This window comes from Anoplophora glabripennis, unplaced genomic scaffold (genome assembly GCF_000390285.2).
Source record: "Anoplophora glabripennis isolate ALB-LARVAE unplaced genomic scaffold, Agla_2.0 scaffold32, whole genome shotgun sequence".
Taxonomy (NCBI): domain Eukaryota; kingdom Metazoa; phylum Arthropoda; class Insecta; order Coleoptera; family Cerambycidae; genus Anoplophora; species Anoplophora glabripennis.
This window is the reverse complement of record NW_019416220.1, coordinates 785,263-802,335: the sequence shown is the minus strand read 5'-3', so window position 1 is coordinate 802,335 and position 17,073 is coordinate 785,263. Positions and strand designations below refer to the sequence as shown.

General features: G+C 32.3%; 1 protein-coding gene across 1 annotated transcript in view; it reads right to left on the bottom strand.

The window, feature by feature from the left end:
- The window catches only part of LOC108906289 (agrin-like), an 83,622-nt gene extending 77,683 nt beyond the window's left edge, over positions 1 to 5,939 (bottom strand). Inside the window, exons 1-2 of the mRNA XM_018709514.2 lie at positions 5,897 to 5,939; positions 966 to 1,175 (exon numbers count right to left, since the gene is read on the bottom strand). Of these exons, the coding sequence (XP_018565030.2) occupies positions 966 to 1,175; positions 5,897 to 5,939 (253 nt within the window). The remainder of the gene's footprint in view (positions 1 to 965; positions 1,176 to 5,896) is intronic.
- Positions 5,940 to 17,073: the final 11,134 nt, after the last annotated feature.

Sequence of the window (17,073 nt, the reverse complement as noted above, 5' to 3'; positions counted from 1 at the left end):
TGGCACGAAAAATTCCAATTCAAAATATCAAGCAATGTCGAAGTCCCAACTTGAAATTGAGTTCCATCTTGAATTTCAAGTTAAATTTTTAGTTACAGTGCAAAATTTAATAGTGCATATAGTAGTGTATGATAATTCAAGTTTAAGTGTGAAATTTCGTGTTTTTATTTAAAAATTCAAATTAAAATGTGTAATTTTGAGTTAAATTTCGAGTTTTACTATAAAATTTATATCGACCGAACTGGTATTATGATGATGAACTTGAAATGTGCTGGAGTATGAAATTTCGAGTCTTATATAAAATTTTGAGTCTCTTGCTATTTCACTTGAAGAGTTTTAACTTGAAATTGAAAGTAAATTTCAAGTTGTATTATAAAATTTACAATATTCAACTTCAAATTTTAAGTTCCAACTTGAAATTGTAATTAAATTTTAATTTCAAGTTCAAGTTCTAATTTGAAAACTTTTTGTTTTGTCTTCACGTCGGCAACAATAAAATTTCAATTTCAAGTTTAAGTTTAAAACTTCAAGTTCTAATTTGAAATTTACCAATTATGAAAGTTAAGCATGACATTTATAGTTCTAATTTAAACACTAATTGTGAGGAAGACATTTTAAGTTCCAACTTGGGATTTGGAATTAAGTTTGAAACTTCAAGTTCTAGTTTAAAAACTTGAACTTGAATTTAAGTTCCAACTTGAAATGTTGAGTTCCAACTTTCAATTTCAAGTTTAGGTATAAAACTTCAAGTTCTAATTTAATTACATTTTGATCCGATCAAATTTGTCTTAACGCCTGCAACAACTTGTAATAGTGTTTCTTTTTTTATATTTTTGTGAATCGTTAGTTTTAATCGCAGAATTGTTACGAATAATCGGGATTCGATGTGCGATAGCTGAGACCGCTGAAGCTGAATCGGCAAAACATTTCGTGAAAGTTTTTAGTCGTTAAAATAGTGTGCTTACCACATTCCCCGGCATGTTTAACTCTGGTATTAAGGCGGGCTTTACATGAAACCACGCGGAGCTGACAGTGATTAGAGTATGTCTTCCCATCAGTACCACAGACGGGATCCACCTTCTGTTTGCAGAATGTTGGGCACTGACACAGCGCCCTTCCGTCAGGGCCGTTGATACAATGAGCTCCCCAAGCGCAGAACGTCTTCTCGCAGGGTTCTGTGGAAATTAGTACAATTAGTATATTAGTATAGGCTGCGTTAATAGGGGAAGTTAGGAAAGCTATATAATTTTATATCCCTTATAACTTTGCTAAGCAACTTGAGTTTTGCTGGGGTGAAATCCATCCACGTCAGGATTTTCATTTTTACGGCCGTGCCACAGAAACTCGAAAACAAACCGCTTTCGAGCACTTGTGCGACTTTTTTAATTATGTTGGGACATGCATCTATAATTAGTATTTTATTAGTATTTTATTTATTAGTGTCTAAAACTATATGTGAGTATATTTTCTACAATTTTATTATAAATTATATGAAAGCATAGGAAATTTATCTTGAAATGTAAGAGCTATAAATAAAAATTTGAAATTTTTGTCGTTAAATTTTAAACTGAAAATTCAAGTACGAAATTTACAACTTGAAATTCAGAGCTCAAATTTGAACTACCAACTTGAAATTTCAGTACTTACTTTGAAACGTATATTTTTAGCGTCGAATTTAGAAGTTGTAGTTAAAAAAATACAAGTGCGAAATTAAGTTTTAAAATTCCCAAACCTCATACAAAAAATTTCGAATGCCAACTTGAAATTTAAATTTTTTAGTATGAAATTATGAGCTTTGAGTTAAATTTTCGAGTTTTAACACAAGGTTTAAAGTACTGAAAGAGAATTTTAAATTTCAACATGAAATTACAAGTGCAAGTATGAAATTTTAGTTGTTACTTAAAATTTTTATTTAAAACATGGAATTTTGAATTGTAATAACTTCTATTTGAAACACGGTATTTTGAGTTTCAGTTTGAAACTTTCATGTTTAAATCCCAAAGTTCGAAATATAATTTGAAATTTCAACTTGAATTTGAGTTCAAGTTCTAATTTTAAACTTAAAATTTAAATTAAACAAGAAATTTGACTTCTAGTGTCAAATTTTATTGAGGTCTAAGGTTTTAGCACAAAATTTATAAATGCAAATACGAAATTTCCTATGGTGTATTGAAATTTCAAGTTCTAATTTGAATTACTAATTTAAAATGTAAACTTTAGAGTTCCAACTCGAAATTTTGTTTTAAAATATAATTTTTTTATTTTAGTTTGAAATTTAATTTGTTAATATGTATTTCAAGTTTAAATTCACAAGTTCGATTGCAAAAATAAAATTTTAAATTACAACTTGAATTTGAATTCAAGTTATAATTTTAAATTTTAGCATGAATGCGAATTTTTTTTAAAATCCCTTGTTCAGACAAGAATTTTGAATTGATTCGACTTAAAACATGAAATTTTAATTTTTAATTAGAAATTTCAATTTAAAACACGATATTTTGAGTTCTAATTTCGAAATTCAAGTATTTTTTAAGTTTCAGAACAATATAAAGTTTACCAATAAGTACAGAAATGGCGCGAAAGGTTCCAAGTCCCAACTTGAAATTGAGTTCCAACTTGAATTTTAAGTTAAACTAATTACAGTGCAAAATTTAATAGTACATATAGTAGCGTATGATCATTCAAGTTTAAGTGTGAAATTTCGTGCTCCTATTTGAAAATTCCGATTATTATATGAAATTTTGAGTTCCAAATCAGTCATAAGTCAAATTTCGAGTTTTACTACAAAATTTATATGGACCGAAATGGTATGGTGATGATGAACTTGAAATATGCTGGAGTGTGAAATTTCGACACTCATAATATTTTGAGCCTCTTAATATTTCACTTGAAGCATGATATTTAGAGTTCTAACTTGAAATTGAAACTAAACTTCAAGTACCAATAAGTACCGATAAGTACCAATTAAAAATACAAGTTCAAATATTAAATTTTAAGTTTCAATTTAAGATGAAATTTTTAGTTTCAATTTGAAATTTTAGTTACAAGTCAAGTTTTCATTAAAAATTATGAAAGTCAACTTGAAATGTATGACTTGGAACGTGAAAATAATAGTCATTTTACTGTTTCGATATTGTTTTGTTGTATTTAGAAATCAGAAGTGCATTTAGGAGACTGCAATTAATATTCAATTCATTTAAACATTCTTTGTCACTCTATACATTCGCAAAACACTTGTGCAGCATTTTAGGTGTAAAATCACGTCGGTATTTCCTGACGTACACGTTTGATGTTGGTAGTGTTAAAATGCTATTACACGCCGTTTGACTTTCGCTAAAGGGATTATAGTTATTGAGTGGGCATTGCAGCAAATGGCAAAATGTATGGAAATCTGGCTCGTCGAAAAAATCAATTAATTACAGCAGTACACGGGCAACGCAATTGTATTAAATTACCAATTAGATTAACAAGAGCAGAGCGGAGATGTTTGATTTCCCCCCAGGACGGATAAAACAGATTTTACCAATAATTACCGATTGCGAATTGCAAGTTTTCGATTACAAACATTTATTATCCTTTTTCGGCTAATGGCAATTACAGTGCCTGACTGACCGAACCAATTGAATCTTTCAATTAAATATTGAAATTCAAAGTTCAATTTTACCTCCTTAGAAAAGTAGAGTAAACTTCATCCTAACTTCTATCACAACAGAGTGCTGGCCGTGTTTGACAATGTTAACTCGGAATTGAAATTTAAGTTTAAACTTATTAACCTGGAACCATTGAACTGTATATCTAACATTTACTACCCTTTCGAATTCGAAACTATTAATTTCCAACTCCGAAAACTACAAGCAACGCCTGCTAGTCTTGATACATGAATAATAAATCAAAATCGCAGCTCCTTTCTGTGGCTTGCTTGATTACGTGCTGCGGAATTTTTCACAATATTTTTGTACACTCTGTATTTCAATCTGTTTTACTTGAAATTTATCTATTTATTTTTCACACTAGTGCATTATTTACCCTACAAAGACCCTAAACTTGCATTTGACCTTGACTCTAAGTTTCAAGGTCAAAACAAGATCAACTTGAAATTATTAAATATAACACCCTATTTCTTATGCCAGCAATTGATAGAGCGTCAAATTTTACGTTCGAAAATGGGGTCAGAAAAATTTTCCGGTATGTCCCCTTCAAGGTCACTTGGAGATCGAACTAATTTTGAGTAATAACTCTAAAAGATCGAATCGTGGAAGAAAATGTTTCAAGAAATTTTTGTATAAGATTTTGAATGACAAATTCTATTATGACCTTGGATTTGACCTTCGCATGTTGCAAGGTCAAACTAAGGTCTAAGTTTGATCTTTAAGCGACCTGCAAGGACATACTGGGCCGTAAAATTTTGCTGGGTGTTCTGTTTACTATTTTGAAGTTGGCCTTGGTTTGACTTGAAACTTAAGTCCAAGGGCAATTCCAAGCGTGATGGTTTCTTGATATCCAACAACTTTCATCTGAAACTTTTTTTGATGTATTTTTCTTGAAAAGTTATCGGGGTAGTTAGGTCCTTTTGGTGCACCCTGTATATTTTCCTTAGGGCTTTTTAATGTAAAAATGTAGGATGTAATGAATAAATTCATTGTATTGTGCGAGGACAGGTAAACGAGGTATCTATTATCTTAAATGAATAATGAAATCATTAGCAATTATTTCGAGGCGTACTTCATTATATTTTTATTTTAATATTCTTTTAGCGTGATGTTCTAGCTTCTTTCTTTCGCACGCTAGGACTTAATGAATGGTTGATTGATCGAAATGCATTTCGAAATATATAATAAACTCCTATTCATTAGCTGAGTGAATTGAAGTGATTGTTAATTCCATTTTTCAGATGCAAATGATTTTAAAATTACACGTTTATTAAAAATTGCTTAAAGAATTGTAATTGCAATTTAAACGATTAAAGTATGAGCATATGTTAATTAAATTACGCACAATCTGTTTTACGCGATGGTGCGTAACGTGTTTCATTTTATGTACTCGCGCCTAAAATAAGAAAGTAACAACCCTGACAAATCAAAATATAAACTATTTATTATTTTCGCACTAGTGTCTGAGATATTTACATTACGCACAACGTTCATATGATTTTAAAATTACACATGTTTATTAAAAACTGCTTAAAAATTTGTAATTGCAATTTAAATGATTAAAGTATTAGCATATGTTAAATTAAATTACGCACAATCTATTTTACGCGCTGGTGCGGAATGTGTCTCATTTTATGCACTCGCGCCTAAAATAAGAAAGTAACAACCCTGACAAATCAAACTATAAACGATTTGTTATTTCGCACTTGTGTGTGAGATATTTACATTACGCGCAACGTTCATAAAACTATATTTTTTAGTTAATTTGAATCCGAATATATGTTTACGTACCGAGTAAAATATGTCCTTTTAAGGACATCGAACAAAATATCAAGCATGCTAGGCATATCCAGGCAAAGTGAGTGGAATGTTGAGCCTCAGAATCCAGGAATACGTCAAATTACAAGTGTGTTTCCGGATATCTTCCCAAGTTGGCAATGTGTCTCTATTTGGTATACGATGCCATTTCTCAAAATACCACGGTTTTAACATTTCGGTATCACTCATATGTTGCTAGATTTTATTTGTTTCAACTAAACTACGAGATACAACACTAAAATCATGCACTATCCTATATTCCCGTCTAAGACTTATTTGTCACTCCATACTCGCGTTGTTCTCTTTTGATAGATGTTAACATGAAAACGCATCTGAACTAAAACACTGAAATATGGAAGCTTCACTTGTTACAAATGAATGGTAAGTAAAGTAGTTTCAAACAAACATTAAATCTATTCATTTGTCACCTGTAACCCTTCTCACTTGATTTGCATATAATTTATTGCCCATTTCGAATTAACGCTGCATATAAACTAAGTAAACTTTAAACAGTACGCTCAAAACAACCAGTGTTGCAGCAACATACAATCTGGAGACAAAATATTATACTAATTTGTTGACGGGCACAATTAGGTTATTTAATATAGAGCGAGAGATCGTCAGTGTTTTGGAGCGGCGTACTTTATATTATTTCTTTGCACGTTCCAATACCATCTTTATTTTTTTGCACTAGTGAATAAAATATTTATTTTACGCACTATTGTAGTGTACAGTGTGCGTAAAATTAGTATTTTACAAAAGAAGTAGGAAAAGAAAATTTCTAGACCAATATTTAGAACGAAATAGGTAAGGTAACTGTGGATTATTAGTTGCATATTATCTTTAATTTTTACACTAGCGTGTAAAATATTTACTTTACGCACTACTGAACTGTACAATATGCGTAAAATTAGTATCTTATTCAATCAATGGAAAAAGTAAAGGTTTAGACTAATATCTAGAATGAAATAGCATAGTAAGGTAACTATGGCTTATTTATTTGCATTTATTTTTAGAAATAGCGCGTAAAATTAGTATTTTATATAAGGTAGTAGAAAATACAAATTTTCGTACTAGTATTAGAATGAAATAAGTAATTATAGATTATATTTTGCATGTATCAGTATCATCTTTACTTTATGCACTAGTATGTAAAATATTTACTTTACGCACTAGTGTACTGTACAGCGTGCGTAAAAATAGTTTCTTATGCAAAGGAGTAAAAAGTTGGGACTAATGAAATGAGATAATAAGGTAATTATGAATTATTACATTGCATATATTTTTATTTTGTACACTAGCATATAAAATATTTACATTACGCATTAGTGTGCGTAAAAATGGTATTTTAAGTATAGTAGTGGAAAAGTTTCAGACTAATGTGTATGTATGTGTATCAATATATTGATTTTTTGCACTAGTGTATAGAATATTCACGCTCTAGTGTAGTGTACAGTGTGCGTAAAATTAGTATTTTACGCAAGACAGTGGGAAAAGAAAATTTTCTAGGATGAAATTACGGCTTATATCTTTGCATGTATCAACATTGTCTTAATTTATTGCACTATTGTGTAAAGTATTTGCCTTACGCACTAGTGGATGCGCGAAAAAGTAGTATTTTACGCAAGGCAGTGGCTGAAATTCAGACTAATATCTAAAAAATGTATTATTCATTTTTATTTATTTTGTTTAACTCATTGATTTCATAAGCTTCCCGTGAATTTTGTCTTCTGACCACCGTATAAACAAAAAAATATGAAATTGGATGACGGTACTAAATCATGAAAACGTTGGTGGATTCCATAACGAAGGTCATTATGCAAATTTGTCGGTACATCGCAAAACTAATTTGTATTTCTATAATAATCCCGGAAATAGCAAAGGCACATCGGGGTGATATCTATGTATTACAGGCCCAATTATTTGTATATTATCTGTAGATACTACCATAGATTCTGTCGATATCCCAAGAGACAAATTCGTGATCTGTGTAATATTACACATACGTGTTTATTAGGGTACGGTATATTTTACCCTTTAATATCCCAACGCATTAGATTGTAGTCTACGGATTAAAACGAACGGTTTGAGGATAATCTCGTTCAAGAACACTTTACTGCAAAGTGAAGTCAATATAAATGCAATAACTTTACCTCGCTTTCGATATTTTCAGTTGTCAAAAGTAGTGCGTAAAATAGTTTACTCGCGCTGTGTACACTACGTAATATCTGTGTGTGCACTAGTGCGACGGAGGAGTAACATTTAATACAGCAGCTATCATCATGGCATTGTTTTTGGCACTAGTGTGTCAAATATTGACGCACTAATGCGAACACTTTACGCATAGTAGAATAAAGAGTGTTATAATCTGTCTCGGCTTAATTTCCTTAAAATAAATGTGAAGTATTTGTTTAGTTTCACAGTACCTACGTATAACAGAGGGGGAAGCCGTAGTGGGAATGTTATTAATGACTATGAAAAATGAGTTTTTTGAAAAAGTTTTCATTTCTTAACTCCGCAAAGTGTCGCGCGGTGATATATTTACGTATAAAAGTGATAAATTTTGGTGTTTCTGTGCACGCTGGAGTTCCCAACAAAATACACATTTTATCAGATGGCATTAAAATGAAATAGCATTACAGGTTTTAAGGCAAAATCGATACAACGTTAGCATCCACTACCGCAAAAAGGGCAACAAAAAATAAATTATAATATCATTTATCAAAGTAATTTTAACGTTACGTCATAAATGAGGACGGAAAACGTAAACTGACAACAACCCTTATGACGGCTGTGTATATATATATATGCGACTATGAATGTGAAATATAGATCTACCCACCCAAATATGAACGCGCCAGATGTGAACTTACACCCTTAAAATTTATCAATTGGATGCTACCTCGCAAAACAGATATATTTCTATAAATCTTTATTGACGCACGAGAAATTAAGGCCACTTGTGTCACATATGTATCGCTATATCGATTAAAAATTAAAATGTTCCAGTAATTCTTTTACCTCCCAAACTAATTTTCAAACGCAGAACCATTAAAGAGTTCGTCTTTTAAATCCAACTTTGCTCATATAGGCCAATCGGTAGCTTTAAATTGCTATTTAAGCCACTACAGGGTAGTGAAATTTAATAGGGTGTCCCTGAGGATGTTTTACGTAGACGGATGAAACTTAGGCTAACAATTTAATGAACTAATCTATTTCAAAATAAAATTAGACAGTTTTTACTTAGAAAACTGGGAGGGAACGAGGTGAGTTCCTCTCGAAAAAATACTGGGGGTTATTTTAATTATTACAGAGTATCAAACAATTAAATTGTAAATAGGTAATTAAAAAAAATACGAAAATAAATAATTTTTTAATATTGTTATTGCCCGATAGAATTTGTTATACTTGACCTAAATAAAAGTTGTTCAGCTCATTGGGGGAAGCAGTTGCTGACCTTGAATTTGGTCAACTTCATAATTTTATATAGGATCTTCTATTTTTTACGCTGGGAATGGATTCGGTAGAAATTTTGAGATCGGAATGTGATCTCAACTTTTACCTTGCGGTCAAGGTTAAGGTCAAGGTCACAGCGAGTTCAAATGATCCGTCACTTTTGAAGCAACCTCGGAATAAGATGTTTGCCCCCAAGTTAATGGGATTTTTATCAAGTAAAGGTGCAGGGGTAATCAAGGTCGATTTCTGAAGTCGACCTTCAAATGACTTTGAAAGCCAAGGTCAACTCTAAGGTTATGATTGGGTACCTTGATTTAAGTCATTATTTGTCACCAGATATACTATTAAATACAGAAATGTGTATGTTTGAAAGAAAAAACTATGTTTTCTTCTTTTGGTACTATTTTTAATTGTATACGAGAAGGGAAACCGTCAGATGAAACAATCCCAAGTGAAATGTGGAAATAAAAGATTTCTCTACAGGCCAATTGAAGGTCAACTTCATAATTTTAAATAGGACCTTCTATTTTTTACCTTGGGAATAGATTCGGCAGAAAATTTCACACCCGGATGTGATCTCAACTTTCACCTTGCGGTCAAGGTCAAGGTCACAGCGAGCTCAAATTATCCGTTACCGCTGAAGCAACTCAGGTGTATTTCCTGCTTTTCCGCGATCCAGCCTTAGGAGTACAGGTATCGATATAAAAAGAAACAAAGCCAACCTTCAAATCACCTTCAAGATTAAATCCAAGATCGCCGATCCATGGTCCCGACCGTCCTTAGAAAGATTTGAGGTCATCAATGTCGATTTCTGAAATACGTTCAAATGACCTTGAAGGCCAAGGTCAAGGTCAAATCCAAGGTCACGATTGAGTACCTTGATTTGAAGAAAGGTGTAATTAAATTAAGCTGAAATCTTGGAAAGATACAATTATTAATAATAATGAATTTACATTCACAAAAATCACAAAATTCACACAAAAATTCACAAAAAATCACAAATAAACAGTCAACACTGCGATTTTTTAAATGGTTTTTAAGAATATTAATTAAGAATATTAACAATACGAATAACATACTTTTCAATGATAATATTTTTATAGTTCACTATAGTTTACTCAGTTATACCCCTCGAACTACCCGCACCTACGCCTCTGCTGTTGGAAATAAATTGATCAGCACGTTTTCCTTAGGGCAGGGTTTATATTTATTCGTGTACAAATCTTGACATCTTCAAAGTAATACCTAGTAATAGTAGTTAGTCTTTCCGAAGTCAGTTGAAGATGTATAAAAACGTCTAGCAATAAAATTGAATAGTTTCATAGGCGTCCCTAAGAAAGTTTTCTGGTGAAGGTAAAAAATTATAATAATTTTAGATTAATAGGTGTCTATAATATATTAAAATTACCTGAATCACACCAAATTCCGCATTGCTGCACTGCACTGCTAGGCCATTTATTGACAACCGAATTTATGGTCAGGCGGCCCAGTGCGGCTGTGTTTGTGCCGCGTTTGCCCGCGCGGTCATTCTTCAACTGGGCGACTAGACCTGTATATGGGTATATAAAGTAAGCGCAGATTGTAGGCAGCCTTTAGCGCACATATCAGATAATAAATTTAAATTAGATGTCATATTATACACAGGTGATTTTAACATAAGGCTAGTTCTAGCCAATTGACAATATGGATACCAAACTAAAGAAGAGTATTCGAGCTTGGATCTAACGAAAGCATAATATAATATTTTTAAGTTATTAGGGCCTCTAAATGATTTGCTGTTTCTTATTATAAATCATAATTTCTTAGAAGTTGCCTTGACAATATAATCAATGTGTTGTAAAAAGTAAGTTCTTGCTGAAGATTGTGCGTCAGCAGTATACAAAAGCCTTTCACAATTTAGCACATTGTCAAGGTCGTTAATAAATAGGAGGAAGAGTAGCGGACCCAAGTTTGAACCCTGATGAACCCCCGATGTAGCTACATATGTCTTGGATTTGAAACTGTTAAATGTAACATATTGAGTTCTATTACAAAAATATGAACGGAAAAACGTAAGTGGTTCGCCACTCAAACCGAATACATTAAGTATCTCATGTAAATCCCATCCTGTTCAATGGAATTAAAGTTTGGTGAGCGGAAAGGCTACTCCATATTGGAGTTGTTTAATAGAGTTCTTTGTCGTTTGCATTCGTATGAGGCAAAATGAACGTGCACGAGCGTTTGCGTCGTGGGGATATCCGCAGCTACAGATAGGTTTTATTGAAAATTCTAATTAAAAAGTAAATTAAATATCACAGTCCGCTTACTTGCAATACACGAATGATAAACCGAAACGGCCGTCCAATGAATATTGCATCTTCGGTATTGTATAGCCGACGTATAAGATAAAAAGGCGATATTACATAGCTTTATTAAATTCTCCAAATTTTATATCAATTTCTTTGGGTATAAGGGACACTGGTGTTTTTATTTTATGCGGAAAATTTTTACATTAATGCTGGTCACGAGCGCCGTGCTGTCTCCAGGCCAAAACATAATAAAATTATTCGCCTTTTTCCTGCGGAGACAAAACATTTTCTGTTTCGCCTATATTACTATATACAAGCCGAATTAAAATAATATCCTCGCGTAATTTTTATTTAAACAAAGTTTCCGATACAAAATACGCTTTTCTACATTTTACGCATGTTTCAAATTTAACATTTCGCACTAGTGTCCATATTCTATGCGTAAAATAAATTATTTATATTTTAGCTTACCACAGTATATTCTTTCCGATCTCTATTGAACACCAGTATGTACCAGGTTCGGTCGCTACACAGCAACTCGGCATTGAAATATTTCAAAAAACTTGTTTCCACATTTATTTAGCCATACCCATATACAGGTCTGGTCGAACTAAACATGCAGATGGTAGAAATGTACATATACGACCAGTTGAACAACGCGCGCTCGGACAAACGCCGCACAAACACAGCCGCACTGGGCGACTGGACCATAAATTTCAGTTGTTGACAAATTGCCTAGCAGTGCAGTAATATACCTCTTCTTTGTTCATTTATGATTACATTATCTCATGCTGAAGTAATGGCAGTCCAACTTCTTACTCCCTGTATACAAATTAATATTTTTTTTACGTTTCGCAGAAACCTTTTTTATGGACGCCTATAAAACTCATTAAATTTTATTGCTAGGCGTTTTTATCATGTTCAACTGACTTTATAGCAGTAACGCGTAAAGTAAATATTACGCACCGACACAAATAAGTTTGAGTCTGAGTTGCCTCCGCCCAAAAACACTAGTGCGTAAAATATATATTTTATATAAAAAACATTGCGTGCAACTCATGAGTAGAGTGCCTTTTTTCACTTATTTTAGTTTGCTTTTCCATAGTAATTTTTAATACCTGAGTCATAGTTCAGGAACGAGCTCGACACTAACAAATTTCCAAGTATTTTTCCCTTTGCGCATTAAATGCATTTGACAGACTTTTATGAATTAAGTTATTTTATGTTTTGGTTTTATTTTCTCGGCACAGTAGTTGCTATGTAGCATTGAAAAGAAACTACTTACGTCGTCTGTTGTAAAGGGGCCATTAAAGTTTCCTGCATTGTCTATAAAAATGTTTATGATATAATTTAACTTTTCACTCAATTTTTTATGGCACATATTAAAGTTAAAGCACAATGTCTCAGGGTGGAGAAAATTTGTCCCTTATTATCTGGCACCAGCTATACTATTAAGTACAGGAATATCTATGTTTGAAAAAAAACTATGCGTTATGAACCAAATGTGTACATATTTTTTGTTTTAAAATTTTTAATCGTATCAAATAATTCCAAGAAAAATGAGGAAATAAAAAGATACTTTGTAGCAGCTATTTTCTACGTGATTAGTCTTTGTCGATGGTTATAATAGGACCTCAAGAATTCAGGATGTTTCTTTGAATGATTGCATTGACTTTATTTGATTAAATTTGCTATAATTTTTTTTTGTTTAAACTATATTTAAAATAGTGTAAAAAGTTATTTTTTAATCCATTCATCAACATGCACATTTTGAGAACCTCTGTTCTTATAGAAACAAACGAATTGCGAGTTTGCCAAGTTATGTGTCAAGGGAATAATTTAGACTATAACATAAATCTTTAAGTCTCATCACACTGACAGATTTTAAAGATTGATAGGTTATCGAGACAAAAGTCGTTGTGTCAAAAATCTAGAATAATCTTGAAACTGTGGTTTTTGTGGTGTTCTTATTACTGTGGTTTATTACTTACATCTGTATTACGAGGTTTTAAAATCGCCCATGCCGAATTAAAGTGTACTGTTCTAATTTCTGACGAGGTAAGGCAAAATTTGTTCGAAGTGAGAAGTAAGTGAAAAAACGCAGGTTATTTTTACCACGATGGATAAGTTGGTATTAAATAGGCATTCGAAAGAAGAAGAAAACGAAATAAAATGGCGCTAGCCGACGCTAGCTCAAGGCGCATTAAAATTAATATCCGAAATTTGAACATTTCCAATTGCAAGTGTTTTAATGTTAAGCTGATTGTGGTGAAATTAAATTTATTTGAAATTATTCCGAACGAAATTTAAATGTAGCTGTATAAGGGCGATTTTAATTAAATCGATTCTATTTATAAAATGCTAAAGCTGACTGAAGTCGTCGACAAAATTTAAATCACGATAAATTATTTTTTTATGCGGAATTTGCTTTGATTCTTTTTTTTATCTGATTGCGTTTTTATTTGTCGGGAGTTTTCACATATTAGAATTCTAAAACCTGCCTAACAGATCAATGGTCTGATTAATAAATTTGGAAAGGTCCCGTTGGAGAAGGAAAATCTTTCATACATTTGAAATTTTTACAATGGCAAAACAGGTTAGATACACAGGGTGTCTAAAAAATAGTGTATCTGTCATGAAAAGAAATTCCTGTGAACATATGCTATAAAATGCTTCTTTAGGGAGTTGCAGCCATTTAAATGATGGAAAAAAGTTTTTATTTATCTTAATGAACAGCAGTAGACCGTTTTTTTTTTAATTCCTGCCCTAAATTGTTATGGTGAGATTGGAAAAGCTCTATCGGTTCAGCGGTAATTTTTGTACGAGTAAGGTGTTTTTACAAAACTTTTTTATTTCAGTAGAGACGGAATTTTTCGCAACACATGAAAATTTTGACTATTTCAGTATTTGAAATATTTGCGTTATACAGGGTGAATCAGTTATAATGTCATTAATTTTAACCACGTATTTGGAAGGCCCAATAAACATAAAATCGACCTTTTAAAAAGTAAGCAAATTGCCCTTTAACTCCCGTTAACTCGGCCATCAAATTTGCTGACTGGGATCGCGCCGGCGCACCACCAGCGTTCGAACGTTGAAGGGAAACAGCTGTTTTCCCCAGTCGCTTTGCAATTGCTTTCAAATCAAAGTGTAGCGGACGGATGAGTGAATGTGTTTTTAGCAGTACTATAATTTTAAATAGAAGAAATAAACAACCCCGTAACATCGTAACTCCGTAAATTCGGGGAGTGCACAGATATACAGGGTGTATCACGAAGAGGGCCCAGTAAAAAAAAGTAGCCAGAATTGAAATCTGAAAATTTGTATACTGGGGTTTATCAAAAAGATCTATTCAATGAAGACAGTGTCAACTTCCTCGCACTTCCGGTTATACCGGAATTCATAATCAGCTCTGTTATTTCAAGTGGAACACTATGTATATTTATCAATTTTTTAAATCTTCGGCAAATTCTAGACTATTTTCGTATAAGGTACTATGGGCCAAAATGTGACAGTTTTCAGGTTATTACGAATTTTCGAAAAAAATTGAGGGATGTAAGTGATTTTTGAAAATAGAATAACCTCGACATTTTGCTATATTTATTAATGAAATTTGGCGTGGATAATTTAAAAGCAATGGAATTCAACCAGTTTATGTCACATCATCATCACATCACATCATCACATCATCACATCGTCATTATGTCACATCATCATCACATCACATCATCATCATCATCATCACATCACTTCATCACGAGTATGGTGGGTTTATTTAAGGCATCGCCCTTTTTAATTTAATATACTGAATTATTGTTTTTGATGAAGGTATAACAATAATTAAAATTACAGTTCATTAATCAGACACCGTTTATTATTTAATTCTTTAGTGCAACAACACAGTACAAAAAAAATATGTTCCAAAAAATAAACATTTTAAACTTCCTTAAAAATCATTTTAGAGCATAAGAAGTGCGGTATATCAATTTTTTTTTGACATCCTGTATCCTACGTAGGAGCTTGAATCGTTCCAACAACGACCATACGTTAAAATTTGTATACATATTCATGACGAAACTTGTTTGCGCAAACTTCTCTAGCGGCGACAAGCCCGAGAAGCAATGTTTGAAGTAATTCAGACATTGTACCTTTTTACACCGGAGTGAATAGAGGAGTGTATGAAAGCTATCCTCAAGATATTTGAGAAAATGGCGAATGCGCCCGTGTAAATACAGGGTGTCACGTTTATACTTCAGAAAGGGGGCGAGTCTCCAGTAAAAATAGTGGTGAATTAATCAAGTTTTCTTGGTATCTTGTGGTAGTTGAAATTTACTTATACAGATTTCTGTAATAAAAAAAATATTAAAAATACTAAATAACCTAACATCCGAAAATATTTGTTATTCTTGTAGATTTGTTTTTATTAACAAATCAATAATACTTGTTAATATTGAAAATGTAACAAAATTGCTAATTCATTCATGTATAGGTAAAAAGCTCTGCTTATTCGTTGTCGTTCAGAACGGATTAAAAACATATTAAAAGCTAGAATAATGACCGCATACTACGGTAGGCCAAGATTCACTCTCGATGAACCTTTGTGGGTCCGAAAAGGGTTTTAAATAATGATTTGAAAATAGGTATTTTTTTCAGTGTAAATATGCATTTAATTTTTTTTTAATCGCGTATTCGTATTCTACTTAAAATTATTGCCATTATGATGAATCATCCTGTACGTTGATACTAAAACGTGTAATTTTATTGTAAAGTTACAATTATTGTACGTATAATTGGAGTAATTACAATGGAAACGCCGCAGGGATAATAGTGAAGCGAATTACTCCTTTTAGATAAATTCTTGCGTTTAAATGTGCCAGAGTAAATTAGGTAGAAAATAGCAACGGTTAATACAGTCAGAATGACGTAGACCGGCCAAATTGACAAATGCTGAATTAAAGCCTTGAAATATAAATTCAGACGTATCGTGGCTAATGGGACTGTAACTTATTTATTAAAACAAATTGCCCGTTGTATATCAAGAATTAGCGAGCGACCCGACAACCACAAATTGTCGGGATTTATATATCACTGCCTTTCCTGTTTGAAGAACGAGTCCTAGCCGCGATTTTGTCCCAACGTCAGTCGCTGATGGCTGTAGGTTCAGGGATACCCGGCTCTTAACAGAGGCGTACTGAGGTGTCTCTATCGTTTTTTTTTTTTTTCAGTTCTTTGTTTATTTCATAAACCGTTGTAACTTATAAAACTTTACATAATTGTAGTAATTTTATGCCAAAATGTAAATAAATTAAACGACAAACTGCACATTTGAATGTAATTTTTTTTTTCACAATGTATTGTTACTTTATACACTAGAAATTTTATCATCAAGGAGCCAAACGACATTCTGTAACTACTTTTAAAAATACTTACAAATCTTAGGCCACACAAAAAAGTCTAAATCCAAGAGATATAATTTCCGAAGGAATTTGATGGGCTGAATACTATCCTGTAGTCAAAATTCATTACATCACGACCAATTTCGGAGAAAAGTAAAATTTTTGGGTGAAAACTCCCAAATATAGGTCAAAACTGATTTTTTCTTAATTTTTGTCCAAATATATAATTTTGAGGCCCTGAACCCTTCATATTTCTCAGAAAATCTACCATTTGGGTGAAAACTGTCCTAAATATGGATCAAAACAGATTTTTTAAATTTTCTGAGAAATATCGAGGCCATGAGTAAATTTGACTAATGGCATCGTGTTCAACTCTTGAACATACTACGAAAATGATTTGGACAATATTTAGGAAAAAATCAATTTTGACCCATATTTGGGACAGTTTTCACCCAAATAGTGGAT